The 14899-nt window shown below is 43.7% G+C and overlaps 1 protein-coding gene across 1 annotated transcript; it reads left to right on the top strand.

Moving 5' to 3' along the window:
• Positions 1-910: 910 nt before the first annotated feature.
• On the top strand, positions 911-14073 carry ADIPOQ (adiponectin, C1Q and collagen domain containing). Its single transcript, XM_061413432.1, has 3 exons — positions 911-1027; positions 10695-10901; positions 11800-14073. The coding sequence occupies exons 2-3, from the start codon at positions 10703-10705 to the stop codon at positions 12321-12323; spliced, it is 723 nt and encodes a 240-aa protein (XP_061269416.1). The 5' UTR covers positions 911-1027; positions 10695-10702; the 3' UTR covers positions 12324-14073.
• Positions 14074-14899: the final 826 nt, after the last annotated feature.

Here is a 14899-nt window from a genome sequence, read left to right as displayed (position 1 = left end):
TTTTGGAACCAGAAAATCCATGAAAGATGCATGTATATGTGCATCTTTAGCATATTAAAGCTAAAGCAATCTTTAGTGATTAAATTAATTTAAATTAATTGCTAATTAAATCTTTAGCAATTTAGCATCCTCTGTATGTGCTAAATTGCTTCAGTTGTGTCGTACTCTTCGAGACCCTATGAACTGTAGCCCACCAGGCTCTTCTGTCTGTGGGATTCTACTGTCAAGAATAATGGGGTGAATTGCCATGCCCTCCTCCTGGAGATCTTCCTGACCCAGGGATTGAGCCCACGTCTCTTGTGTCTTCTGTATTGGCATAAAGTGGTTCTATACCACTTGTACCACCTGAGAAGCCCAATCTCTCCTAGTTAGTATTTATTTTCTGATATATTGAATTTGAATCACATACAGGTTGGAGCTTCAAAATCATTTGGAACCCAAGGCCTTTAATAATCTTAATCTGGCTCTGCCTCACACCACCCCAGAAATGTTCCCTCACCTCAGTCCTCAAAATTAGCATGCAAAATCTTTCCCCAGTCTGGGGTTCAGGCCAGAGAGGAAAGGATGTATTGTATGTCTTGCTATACTGCAGTTCCCTGTCATGTAGAGTGAGTGGGAGCTGATGGTGGTAACTGGTGCCCCAGACCACCAGGCAATTCATTTTACATGAAGAAATACTTTGTTTTCCTGCTTCTGATCTTGACCCTTGGTCCCGTCTTCTGTCGCTGTTGTAAGAGGCAAAGATAAAGGCCAAAGCCTGGAGACATAAGTATGATGACTGCAGCTCTACTTGGCATCCCAAGCCCGAATTGGGTTGCACCAGGTTCCCTGGAGTGGCAAGCCAAAGGAGCTGCCAGGGGCACGTGTCTACCCATTGGTCTCTGGCTCTCACTGTGCTGGCCAATGGGAAGGGACGGCGGTGGGGCGGGGGCTGCTTGTCCCCATGAGTACCGAGCTGCTGAGGCTGCGCCATCGCCTCCTACTTCCACCCTGACTGAAGTCTGTGGCTCTGATTCCACACCTGAGGGTAAGGACGACTGATTCAAGTTCTAGGCTGGAGGTGAAGGGTCCTTACCATGGAGCCTTTGGCTGGGCTGTGCCCAGGCTGCCCTGTTAGCAGGGTGGGGAGGGATACAGGCAAAACCCCAGTCAGGGCAGCACTGGTGGAGGCCAACAAGCCTTGGGCTTCTGCCTCGATTTCCCCAGAGCTCCAAGAGAAAAGGGACTGTTGCCTCTGGTCAAAATGTCTGGGACCATCCTGAATTTTGTCCAGTTCACTCTGTGGTAAAGATGCTTAACCAAAGAGAAGGTTGGGGTCAGTGAAGTGGGAGAGATGGTCCAGCAATAAAATTCAATTATATGAGAGGAGAAGATGATACATCACTTCTCAGCTGACCAAGTAGGGCAGAGAAAGAAGCACATGAAGAAGCAGCTTGGGGAACGCCTGAGCTCTGACCTCAGACTGAGTTTGGAGTCCGACTCTGCCACTGGAGTCTACTCAGCAGTATTTATTGAGCAGATTTTACAGGCCAGACCCTGGGTGCGGTTTGTGAGATACAAAGATGGATGAGACACGGTCCTTATCTATAGATTTTGGGGGGTGTCTGTAAACACATGGCTATCTACACCATTGTGGGGATATCTCACAGGATGATGAAGAAGTTCAAAAGAGGTAAGGTGAGCAAGCAGCCTGGCATCTACTGGAAACTTATGAAAAATCTTTTTTGTAGCAGACACCTTCTGACAGAAATCATGATCTGTCCGGCCTTACCAAGCCCAGTCCTGCCTGCCCTGGGGAGGGCTGCACTTGAGGCATCCTGGCTGTTTCTGGCCATAGATGCAGAGGCTGGAGTGGAAGGGATTTTAAAGGTCAGGCTGGCCTTGTGTGTCTGAGGATGCAGGTCCCTGGTCTGGGGAGACTCTGGTGTTCAGATCAAGCCTCAGGACGGGTGCAACCACCTCACTCCTGGGGATTCCTGTTCTTAGGGGTAAGGTCAGCTCTTCCCGACAAGGTTGGGAACAGGGGGGACTTGATGCTGGCAGAGTATGTGCAAAGGAGCATGAGGGTGTCAGCTTTGTTCTTGAAGATGAGCAGTGGGAAGGGAGCCTGAAGCTTAATTGGCTGTTCTTGTTGCCTCCCTCCCTTCATTCTTGAGGATTTGTAAAGAGGGACAGAGGACTGGCTTCTGGCGGTTGTGGGGATGGACTTCCTTCTTACTCCCTGTCAGGCTGGGGGGCCAGGGGCTGCAGACTCTTGGCTGAGGTTGGGAGGTAGAAGCTTTGGACACTAGAATGTTTAATTAGGAATTCCTTCATGTGGAGAGAGACTGGTCCCAGAGGTGTGTGTGTGTGTGTTTGTGAAAGAGAGAGAGAGAGATGAGTGTGTATGTGTGTATGAGTGCATGTCGGGGGGTGGGGGCGGGCATGAGGATGCTGAGTGAAAGCTTTCAGGTCACCCTCCTGGGTGCCAGGCAGAGCCTAGCTGATTTCTGGCTCTGCCATTTATCATTAGATTGTACCAGGTAAAATTGCCAATATTCTACCATTTTTTAACCTTTAAAGACAGCAATCTCATTTAATTCAGCCCAAGAGTCGCATGCTCTTAAGCCAGTATCTTGGTCTCTTCAAACCTCTGATTCCTCTGTAGAGTGGAGTCAAAGACAACGCTAATGAGGAGGATTAAATGAAATATAGTTTAAAACTGCCTTATGCAATTTATACTGCAAAATACTCTTACCAACTTCAAAGTGTTCTCATGTTCCTCATCTTACATGAACTCATTTAGCAGATTAAGGAACTGAGTCTGAGAAGCCTTTTTTGAGGCAGTCATAATGTGATGGCATCTCTCGGGGATCTTCTCCTTAATCTCTCAGTTTCCCCATCTCTGAAGTTGGGGATATTTTCTTTGCTTCATGGAGTAAAGATTGAAACAAATAACAAATGGCATAGTGATGGGAGGTGCTACTGTGGGAGCTGGTTTCTATGAAAGTGAAAGAAAGTGAAGTCGCTCAGTCATGTCCAACTCTCTGCGACCCCATGGGCTATAGCCTACTACGCTCCTCCATCCATGGGATTTTCCAGGCAAGAGTACTGGAGTGGGTTGCCATTTCCTTCTCCAGAGGATCTTCCCGACCCAGGGATCAAACCTGGGTCTCCCACATTGTAGGCAGACACTTTACTGTCTGAGCCACCAGGGAAATCCTATGAGGATCTAACAATGCACCCCTTCCTCCCCCTTAGCCTCCCATTTGTACAAGCAGGGCAGAGGTGAGATGGTTTCTGGGGTCCCTTTCAGTTTTGTTGGACTCTGCGATCTGTGCTTTAATGCCCTTTCCTGTTGGAGGAGTTGGCATTGGCTTTGGTGACCTCTCTCCCCCATCTTACTCTGTCTCCTATCAGTCCCAGAGGAGACTCCATGCATTTCACAAGATTCTGCTGCTGTTGCTGAAATTCCAGCAGGTCAAAGTGGAATTTCTCATACTCTTAAATGAAAATGAGGGACTATAATATGGACCTTTAGGATCCAGAGAACATCATGGCCCATCCCCTTGTATAATTTTGAAAGCAAGCTTATCCATACCTGTACACAGTGCGCCATGAAAGTTAGTGCGGTAGAAAGAACCCAGGCTTTGGATTTCAACATGCACCTCTCCACACTTCCACTGGGTTGGCAAAAAGTTCATTTAGATTTATGGAAAAACTTGAATGAAATTTTTGGCCAATACTTCTTATCCTTGAGCGGAGGTTACTAAATTTCTCTGGTCCTCAGCTTTCTCTTGAAACTGAGTCCTGACCCCCTGGAGTAGTCGTGAGGGTGAAATGAGATTAAAGGGGAGTGGATGTACAAAGGGTGGTCCACAGCAAGTGCTCCATAAATATTTGCTTGCATCTCTTTACTTATATCCCTGGAGGAGGGTATGGTAACCCACTCCAGTATTCTTGCCTGGAGAATCCCATGGACAGAGGAGCCTGGTAGGCTACAGTCCATAGGTGGCAAAGAGTCGGACATGACTACTTATTTGTGTGGAACATTTTACAAGTTTATAAAATAATTCTTCATACTTTAAGTGAACCTGTTCTCACAAGAGTATTGTGAAATAGTCTATTAATAGGTAAGGATAAACTCATTAATAAATCAGCTTTGCTTGCATAGAACACGAAGTCTGGGAGGTGGGTTGGGAAGGTAAGTCACCCGGTCAGTTAATGATGGAGCTCAGATTAGAAGCCAGGTCACTGGATCATGACCTGGGGTTTCTTCACACTATTCTCTCTTCTATCCCCCATCCAATGGAGTGGAATATTAGCAGGCAAATGTGTGACCTTGATGCTGTTTTCCTTATTTGGACTATGCCTAAGTGTCCAGCATTATGCTTCAGAAGATCACAGTTTGATTTCCAGCTCTGCTGTTCAACATCTCTGGGATCTTGAACAAGTCACTTAACTTCCTGGAAACCCACTTTTCTCATCTCTAGAATGGGTATAGTCATTGATAACATTTATTGAGCACTGACACGTGCCAGGCACTGTTCTATATACTTTATGTGGATTGTACCTTTTATTCTTTTCTTAGGTTAAAAATTTTTTTATTTCGCTGTGCCAGGTCTTAGTTGAGGTATGTGGGTTCTAGTTCCCTGACCAGGGATCAAACCCAGACCCCCTGCATTGGGAACACGGAGTCTTAGCCACTGGACCACCGGGGAAGTCCCAGATTGTGCTTTTTAATCCTCCAACAAGCATATGCCTGAAACATGTTACAAGGAAGAACAAATTATTTTCACCCACGCACTGAGGTCAGAGAACATGTGCTCTCTATTTTACCTCATCCTGTCTCTCAAAATGGTTGTGAAAATTAAGTGAGATAATAAGTGAAGTGAGGACTTTAGAAGTGGCATTCTACAAAGCAAAGAATTATAAGTGGTATTAGGATTAGCTTCATGACCCATGTAAATGATTTCTTTATAGGTGCAATTGAGCCTTAGAACTTAGTCTTAGATTACAGTTTTATTTAGTTATGTTTTCCCCTTTAGAAAGAGAGGTCTTTCAAAATCAAAATGTAATAATTGCTATATTTAAATAGGGAGCACACACAGTTTTAAAATAAATTGAAAGTTCAGCATCTCTGCACTGACTTTCAATTGCTATCAATTGATGATTTTTTCCATCCAGAACTTTAGACGATAACCTTCTTCTTTAGTCAGAATCTGTTCTTCACAGCAGAAACATCCTAGGATTGTGTGCCCATCTGCCCTCCCTCCCTCCTTCTATTACCTCCATCACCTGTCACTGTCATGGAATCCAGACTCATTGCCCCTATGAGAGGAGAGATTGTTCCTTAACACTTCCCTTGAGCTGGGAAAATAGAATCTTGATTTTTAAAAGGAGGAACCAGAGAATCCAGGAGACCTGATCTTTCAGTCCTTTCAATGATGTGGAGGAAGCCCCCAGTGACCCTGCATCTGTGGGGCCCTCTGTAGCTGCCTCCACCAGTTCTCGTGTTCTGGATTCTCTCCTCCTGTTTCTCTGTGGAAAAGAACTCAGCCTTCCTCATTTCTGGAGAAAGCAAGCACAGAGCCTCTTGGTAGTCTTCATAGGAGTTTTACTTCTAACTCCGTAGAGGAAAAGGATGGAGGTGACAAGTTGTGGGAAGGTTGGACAACATATAAAGTCTTAGAACAAGTATTTTCTTTAAACACAAAAGGGACTTGACTGATCTCTTCTTGGCTTTGAGCTAACTCCTCTCTTTCTGGTCATCTTGGCCTAAATTGGGCTTCCCTGGTGGTTCAGCAGGTGAAGAATCCACAGGAGACCTGAGTTTGATCCCTGGGTTACGGAAGATCTCCTGGAGGAGGGTATGACAACCTACTCCATTATTCATGGACAGAGGAGCTTGGAGGGGTTTATGGGGTTTCAAAGTCAGCCATGACTGAAGGGACAAAGCACAAGCCTAAACTATCATTTTCATTTATTTCCGGCAGTTATTGAGAACAATAACTTTGAATCCTCCAAATCCAGTAGAGGGGGACAAAGGTACAGGCTGATGATAAGACAGCCTTGGCTAGGGGCTCATCCACCAGGCGGCAGCCTCTGTCTCTATCCGCACCTACTGGTTGTGTTGCTTGTCTCTCCTCTCAGCCTGCAGGTCACACTCTCAATTCTTGCTTTACTTATAAGATGATATTAGAACTTGATATTTGATAAATGATGCAGTAGATCAATAGAGAGGAAAAGTATTAAATAAATGTCTTTTAAACAGCTAGTCATCAAATAGGAAGAAATCACTTGATTATCTTAGATCAAAGCTTACCACAACACAAAATATCAGAAATGGATTAAGGAGTGAAATTTAAAATACACCAAACAATAAAAGAGAAGTAAATAAAGTACTTACCAAATCCTAGTATGGATAAAGACTGTTTAACACTTAGAAGCCAAAAAAAAAAAAAAAAAAAAAGAAATCAACTGAGTTGTTTATATAAAAACTAAAACTTAAAAAAAAAACCCTAAAACTAAAACTTCTGTCACATAAGAAACAGGATAAGCAAAACAGAAAATAATCTTTACACTAGAGGTAAATCATAGGACACATGACTAAGGGCTGATATACAGAGCTCACAAAAACTGATTCAAAAAGCTCATTGTATCCCTAATGAATCAACTGATAAAGAACACTAACAGATATCAAAAATGAAGACATTAAATTAGGAAATAAGCATTTAATAAAATGTACAACTCACTAATTATCAAAGCAGTGAGGTTCCATTTCTTTTGCTCACTAAACTAAGATCAACAAAACTGTTTGCAATGATTATATTCAAAGTTGGGGAGTGCACTTAAGACAGGCTTTTTGTATACACACTGATGCACTGCTATGGAACGGCGTGACAAACTATACTTTGGGAATATGTATCAGGAGCCTTAAAAATGTTCATATCTTTTGGTACAAAATTTTTACTTCTGGGATTATGTCCTAGCAAAATATTAGTTTAGGGATAAGCTATGTGCCAAAGATGTTTGTTAGATTTAAAAATGTTTCAAAATGAAAGTATGAAATGTTTCAAAATGAAAGTATGTTCATACTTCAATAAAAAGGAAATGTTGACATATACTCTGGTTATATCCACTTGATGGACTAGTACACACATTTAAAATGATGATTAAAAATTAGAAAATTGCAAAGCAAAAATTAGAGAATAAAATTTCTAGGAAAATATTATTTCCATTACATTTAAAAATAAGCAGATAGATTCTTGGGAATGGGGATTAGTTTATTTTCTGTAGTTTCCAAATTATTTATCTTACTATTTTTAATGAACACACACGTTTGTGTGTATGAAAGTTGAGCATACATATATATAAGTTTATGTATAATTATATATATGAATAAACTTAACAATAGAATGGAAAAGACTAGAGATCTCTTCAAGAAAATTAGAGATACCAAGGGAACATTTCATGCAAAGATGGGCTCAATAAAGGACAGAAATGGTATGGACCTAACAGAAGCAGAAGATATTAAGAGGTGGCAAGAATACACAGAAGAACTGTACAAAAAAGATCTCATGACCCAGATAACCATGATAGTGTGATCACTCACCTAGAGCCAGACATCCTAGAGTCCAAAGACAAGTGGGCTTTAGGAAGCATCACTATGAACAAAGCTAGTGGAGGTGATGGAATTCCAGCTGAGATATTTCAAGTCCTAAAAGATGATGCTGTTAAAGTGCACTCAATATGCCAGCAAATTTGGAAAACTCAGCAGTGGCCACAAGACTGGAAGAGGTCAGTTTTTATTTCAATCTAAAGAAAGGCAATGCCAAAGAATGTTCAAACTACCACACAATTGCACTCATCTTACAAGCCAGCAAAGTAATGCTCTAAATTCTCCAAGCCAGGCTTCAACAGTACGTGAACTGTGAACTTCCATACGTACAAACTAGATCTAGAAAGGGCAGAGGAATCAGAAATCAAATTCCCAACATCCGTTTGATCATTGAAAAAGCAAGAGAGTTCCAGAAAAACATCTACTTCTGCTTTATTGACTACACCAAAGCCTTTGACTGTGTGGATCACAATGAACTGTGGAAAATTCTTAAAGAGATGGGAATACCAGACCACCTTACCTGCCTCGTGAGAAATCTGTATGCAAGTCAAGAAGTAACAGAACTGGACATGGAGCAACAGACTGGTTCCAAATTGGGAAAGGAGTACATCAAGGCTGTATATTGTCACCCTGTTTATTTAACTTATATGCAGAGTACATCATGTGAAATGCTGGGCTGGATGAACACAAGCTGGAATCAAGATTACCAGGAGAAATGTCAATAACCTCAGATATGCAGAAGACACTACCCTGGCAGAAAGCAAGGAGGAACTAAAGAGCCTCTTGATGAAAGTGAAAGAGGAGAGAGAAAAAGGTGGCTTAAAACTCAACATTCAGAAAACTAAGATCATGGCATCTGATCCCATCACTTCATGTCAAATAGATGGGGAAACTATGGAAATAGCAAGAGACTTTATTTTTTGGGCTCCAAAATCACTGCAGATGGTGATTGCAGCCATGAAATTAAAAGACAGTTGCTCCTTGGAACAAAAGCTATGACCAACCTAGACAGCATATTAAAAAACAGAGACATTACTTTGCTGACAAAGTCCATCTAGTCAAAGCTATGGTTTTTCCAGTAGTCATGTATGGATGTGAGAGTTGGACTGTAAAGAAAGCTGAGTGCTGAGGAATTGATGCTTTTGAACTGTGGTGTTGGAGAAGACTCTTGAGAGTCTCTTGGACTGCAAGGAGATCCAACCAGTGAATCCTAAAGGAAATCAGTATTGAATATTCATTGGAAGGACTGATGCTAAAGCTGAAACTCCAATACTTTGGCCACTTGATATAAAGAGCTGACTCATATGAAAAGACCCTGATGCTGGGAAAGACTGAAGGCAGGAGGAGAAGGGGACAACAGAGGATGAGATGGCTGGATGGCATCACTGACTGAATGATGATAGAGCTCCTGGTGATGGGCCATCGAGGTGGGATTCCAGACACAATGCACAATTCTGGGGGTAAGATTACTTATCAGGGATTCTTCTGCATCCCTCATAGAAGAACTTCCTCCTGAAGCCAAATTCAGTGCTGGAAGCTTTGTGAAATCTATGAGACAAGCAAACTGATGAAAAAAATGAGTCTTTAGGGTAAAAAAATACACATGGACCATGTCTTGTTTAGAGTCAGTTTCTTGGGATTCGCTACATTTCAGACTCCACAGAGGGTGTCAGTGATGCCTGTGATCCAGGATCCTAGGACCAGTTTCTCTGTCTGGTGCTTTCAGTAACCTAATAACAGAGGCAGGGATTGAGGGGAACCAGAGGCCCTGTGCATGCAAGGACTGTCTTTCAGGAGGGGATATGGAGGGCTGGTTCTGAGACAGGGAGTCCCTTGGCCAACTGTGCCCCTTGAAATTTTTCTCAGGGCTTCCAGAATGCATACTCTAAGTGCACTCCATTCTCTTTCCCTCTTCCTTTCTCTTTTCCTTCCTCCTTCCCTCCTCTCTCTGTATTTCCTTTTTTTTTTTCTACAAAAGTATTTATTTAGTCCTTGTTTTATACTGGTGGGACTTTCTTGGTGGCTCTGATGGGAAAGAATCTGCCTGCCAAGCAGTAGGTGCAGGTTCTATCCCTGAATCAGGTAGATCCTCTGGAGAAGGAAATGGCTACTCACGCCAGTACTTTTGCCTGGAGAATTCCATGGACAGAGGAGCCTGGTGGGCTACAGTCCATGGGGTTGCAAAGGGTCTGACATGACTGTGCAACTAACAGCCCCCCGCCCCTGTGGGTGTGCTTAATGGGTGAACAAATAAAATTACAGTACAGGGCAAGCAGTGCTGTAAAAGATAAGCAAGGGCTCTGGGAGAGGACAGAGGAGGAACAGCTGAGGACTTCCAGATGGGGGAGGAGGACAGGGAGGACTTCCTAAAAGAGAGGACAGCCCATGTGACCTGAAGTCCATGTAGGGATCATGCAGGTGAGGGGGTGCAGCTAAGGGGCTGCACAGGCAGAGGTCAGTGGTTAGTCTCATGGGACAGTGTATCTCTGGTTGTCTGACCAAGGCTGTGTGTGTGTGTGTGTGTGTGTGTGTATGTGTGTACATGTGTAGTTGTGTGTGTGTGAGCATGTGTGCATGCAAGTGTGTAATGAGCCAAATGTCTAACATATGGCCCAGGAGATGGGGAAAGGAAGAAAGAGAATGGGAGAGAAAGGAGGAGGAACAGACATAGAAAAAAGGAAAAGGGAAGAAAAAGGAGGGAGCCAAGAGAGGGAAGTGGGAGTTGAATGGAATGATCTGAGTCATCATTCTTGGAAAACCCAAGGCATAGAGTCCTGACAAATGGACTCTTGGAGCTTTCCCCATTCCTCATACTGTGCTCAGATCTGAGGAATTGGAGGAGTGCTGTCTCACCATCACTGGTGGTGGAAGAAAGGAGATCACACCTACAAAATAAGGCTAAACACTGAAAATTTCAGGTCAGAGAGAGCACAAGGTGGGCTGGAAGAATCAGAAGTCTTTCCAGAAGAGGTGAGTGTTGAGGGAGCGGGTCTGAGGCAAACTGCAGAGCTGGCCAGAGTCCTGCTCGGATCCTGACAGGGGAGCCATGTGGGGGTTGCTCTTTTGTGGCTGACAGCGTGTATCTGGGTTCCAGGGCTCAGGATGCTGCTGCAGGGAGCTCTTCTACTGCTACTAGCCTTACCCAGTCATGGCGAGGACAACATGCAAGATCCCCCGCTGCCCAAGGGGGCCTGCGCAGGTTGGATGGCAGGCATTCCAGGGCATCCTGGCCACAACGGGACCCCAGGCCGGGATGGCAGAGATGGCACCCCTGGTGAGAAGGGTGAGAAAGGAGATCCAGGTAAGAATAAAGACTTTCGCATCCTCCCATCACAGACTCCTCCTGGGTAGAGGAAGGCTTCTAAAACTACGAGAGGGCAATAGTTACTGACTAAGGCCTTTGTGCAGGGAAGAAACAAAGCTTTTTGATGTGACCCATAAGCAACTTAAAGTGAATTATGGATTGGCCTTCTAGGGGTGAACACACATGGTCCCTTTAAAACCAAGTACCCTTGGCTCTGTTCTACCCACACCACCTTCCCCATCCTCTTTCCCATCTCAGCCTCATCCATCCCTATTCTCAGTCTGCTTATACTCCTATTTTCCTTAATGTCCCCTTAGTTCCCATTCTATCCAGTGGCATTCAACCACACTTACTGGGACCTCCTGCAGGTCACAGTCCTTTTCTTGGAGAACTCTTGCCCTAGTGCACAGGACTGTTAGACGTTACTACCAGAGGGTCTACTCCAAATATGCCAAAGTGAATACGGACAAATACCCAAAGAGTGGAATAGAGAGAAAATGCCCTGGATGCAGACCTGGACTGACAATGAAGGCTTTCAGGAGGAGGCGGGGCTTGAGTGAGACCTTGGAGGATGGGTATTGGGCAACCTAGACAGATGGGACAGAAAAGTCCCCTATGTACGACTGGTTGAGCCTGCACATAAAGTACTGGCAGGGTGGAGGGTCTGTGATGGAGACTTCTGGAGATAAAGTTGGAGAGGAATTTATGGGAGCCTGTGTTATGGGGGGATATGGAGGAGAAGGTTATGGCTGTCCCTTTTGAGAGCTCTCGTTGGTTCCTTGCTCTGTAAGTCAAGCATATTGTAGGTAGGGGCCACGGGGACAGTGTTTTAGGCTGAAACCAACCTAAACAGGAGTTCTGTTCCTTGGGTCACAGAGGTCTTCTTGTTCTCTAGGTCTTGTTGGTCCTAAGGGTGACACTGGTGAAACTGGAATCACTGGGATCGAAGGTCCCCGAGGCTTTCCAGGAACCCCAGGCAGAAAGGGAGAACCTGGAGAAAGTGCCTATGTATACCGCTCAGCATTCAGTGTGGGACTGGAGAGACAGGTCACTGTCCCCAATGTTCCCATTCGCTTTACCAAGATTTTCTACAATCAGCAAAACCACTATGATGGCACCACTGGCAAATTCCTCTGCAATATTCCCGGGCTGTACTACTTCTCCTACCACATTACTGTCTACCTGAAGGATGTGAAGGTCAGCCTCTACAAGAATGACAAGGCCCTGCTCTTCACCCACGACCAGTTCCAGGACAAGAACGTGGACCAGGCCTCTGGCTCCGTGCTCCTCTATCTGGAGAAGGGTGACCAAGTCTGGCTCCAGGTGTACGAGGGTGAAAATCACAATGGGGTCTATGCAGATAATGTCAATGACTCCACCTTCACAGGCTTCCTTCTCTACCATAACATTGTTGAATGAGCACCATTAACTCAGAGTCTCCATTGGGCCAAGCAGCACAAAGTGAAAGAACAGTCCACAGGTCTACATTGTAGTTAGGAGACCAATTTTATTATCTAGCTGAGGGGATTCTGAACATCATTCATTTATTCATTGATCAAGTACCTTTTTTAAGAAATGATATACTATGTTCCCAGGACAGTCTTGAAGAAGACATGTCCCCTGGCCTCAAGGATCTGTTGTGTAGTGGTAATGGAAGGATGATAACATTTACTGGGGAGTTTCATATACATGACAAGATAACTAACTACAAGAAAGTATTTGACAGTGATATTCTGTGCCTGCTGTTTTTCCTTATGTACATGTCAATCCTATGAAGTACACAGGACAATATTCTTCTCTTTTTTACAGTTGCATTTCTGAGGATGCCTAAGTCACACAGGCATTAAGTGGCAGAGTTAGAAATCCAACCCAGGGGTGTGGACCTTTTCCAGTATATGGTGTCTGTTTTAAGGACTATATAGCCTTTTGGTAGAGTATTGGTAGGGGTCTCCAACCAACTCATCTGAGGACCTTTGAACTGGCCTTCACCACACATTAAGCCTTTCCTTTGAAGCACTCCCTCAGAGAAGGTGGTTCCATGACTAGGTCTCATTCCAGCTGGACTACTCTATACTTCCTCTTCTCTATGTCTTTCCTCAGACCCTTCTCTCTGACCCAGAAAGTTGACTCCATCTCCACATGTTCAGACCTTCCCTATTCCTCAAGACCACCAGGTTGGAAAGCTTCTTTGATGTGATATCTCTTCTTTCCTGCAAGTCTTCCTCACACCTGGGCCCCTGTGCTCTTCCACGTGTCACCATGGATGAGAGTCCTGAGTCTGTAAGACATCCTCCCGCAGGCCAGGAATAATTACCCACAGAGGATCATGCTTCCTGCACCCTGAATCCCCTTGCAGGTCCTTGATTGATGCCTCATGAAGATCAAACTCTGGAACCTCCTATCTACCCAGAGTTAACTCCATTTCTGTCTCTCCATATAACCAATCCCTATCTACAAAAACAGTTTTATTTTAGGAACTCCTTGATTTTAAACTCCTAATCTTTGTTCCACTGGATGGCTTGAATCTTTTCCACTGAGTTTAGGGATGACTGTGCTTTCCAGAACACTTAAAGAATTTTCCCTTAAGGAAGTAGCTTGAGCCTGCAATGCAAAGCCCATGAAAGGAGTTGGAAACTATTCTTTCTTAGAGCACCAACACGGCCAGGGGAGACCTGGGCCTCCTGAATCTATTCTTGCTCTTTAAGAAGTGTTAAAAAAAGAAAGAAAATGAAGAAAAGAAAATGATAACTGAGATGACTATTTTAATTAGCTTGATTGTGGTGATTGCTTCACAATGTATGTCTGTATCAAATCATCAAACTGTACACCTTAAATACAAGTACTTTGAATTGTTAAATATTCCTCAAAAAAAAAAAAAAAAAGGAATTGCAGATAGTTGATGAGGGTAAACATCCTCTCAGGATAAAGATGAGTGATGCTCTTCAAAGATTTTAGCAAAAGCAGAGCTAATAGCATTCTGTATAAATATAGAAATGGAAAACTTAGCTATTTGCTTGCAGCTTTAAATTCTGAATGATTTCCTTTTGACTATTCATTAGGCAATTATGATATTTACATATAAAGCTTAATTTTTTAAAATGCTTGTATATCATTATTTTCTGCAAGTAAAGATACTATCCAGCATTAAAAATAGAACACTTATTTCACAGATCTTTTGTTTTCATTTTTGGAGAAGACATGGGGTTTGGAGAGGGATGAAGAGGGGTAAACCTTGTGTTAATCAGAACTCTAATTTGTGAATGACAGATAAGATGTCCTTGCATTTCATTGGCTTTGGCTGGGTTGTGTGCTCATCTCTGACCAGTCACTGGAGTCAGGAGGATGTAACATATTTATTGGCCTAATTGATTATGGCTCAGGCTGGAGAAGGAGTATTTTCCTTAAAGCAAAATCTGGACCGTTACCAGAGTGGTAGATTAAAGCCTTTGCTATCTGTCACATGTACCACTCAGAGTTTGGTCTGGGATTTTAGTAGTTTAATTCTTTTTTAAAAAATATTTATTTGCCTGTGCCGGGTCTTAGTTGTGGCACGCTGCATCTCAATCTTCACGGTGGCCTGTGGGATCTTTTAGTTTCAGCACTAAAAGGGGATCTAGATCTCTGACCAGGGGTGGAATCCAAGTCCCTTACATTGGGATTGAGGAGTCTTGGCCAGTGGACCACCACAGAAGTCCCTGTAGTTTAATTCTTGAAGCCTCTGCTATGCTTTTTTTGGTCTGTTCTGCATGTGTACACTGGGGGTTGAGTCTGGTACTTAGGGAGGGTCCCAAACATAATTAGCAGAGGTCCTGTTCCAGCTCTTTCCTTTCTGGCATGTCCCTATAATCTCCAGCCCCTAGGGACCCTCCTTTCCCTGATTCTTATTGCCAGGAAACTAGGGTTCTCTCTGAATTTTATATTCTTGCACTACTGTGCAGTCTTGTGTGACTTAGGCTATCTTGAGGGGGATAAAGCAGCAAGAGAAAAGAAAGAAA

The sequence above is a fragment of the Bos javanicus genome, chromosome 1, assembly GCF_032452875.1.
Source record: "Bos javanicus breed banteng chromosome 1, ARS-OSU_banteng_1.0, whole genome shotgun sequence".
Taxonomy (NCBI): domain Eukaryota; kingdom Metazoa; phylum Chordata; class Mammalia; order Artiodactyla; family Bovidae; genus Bos; species Bos javanicus.
Note: the sequence above shows the minus strand (reverse complement) of the source record. Positions and strands in the feature narration are given on the sequence as shown.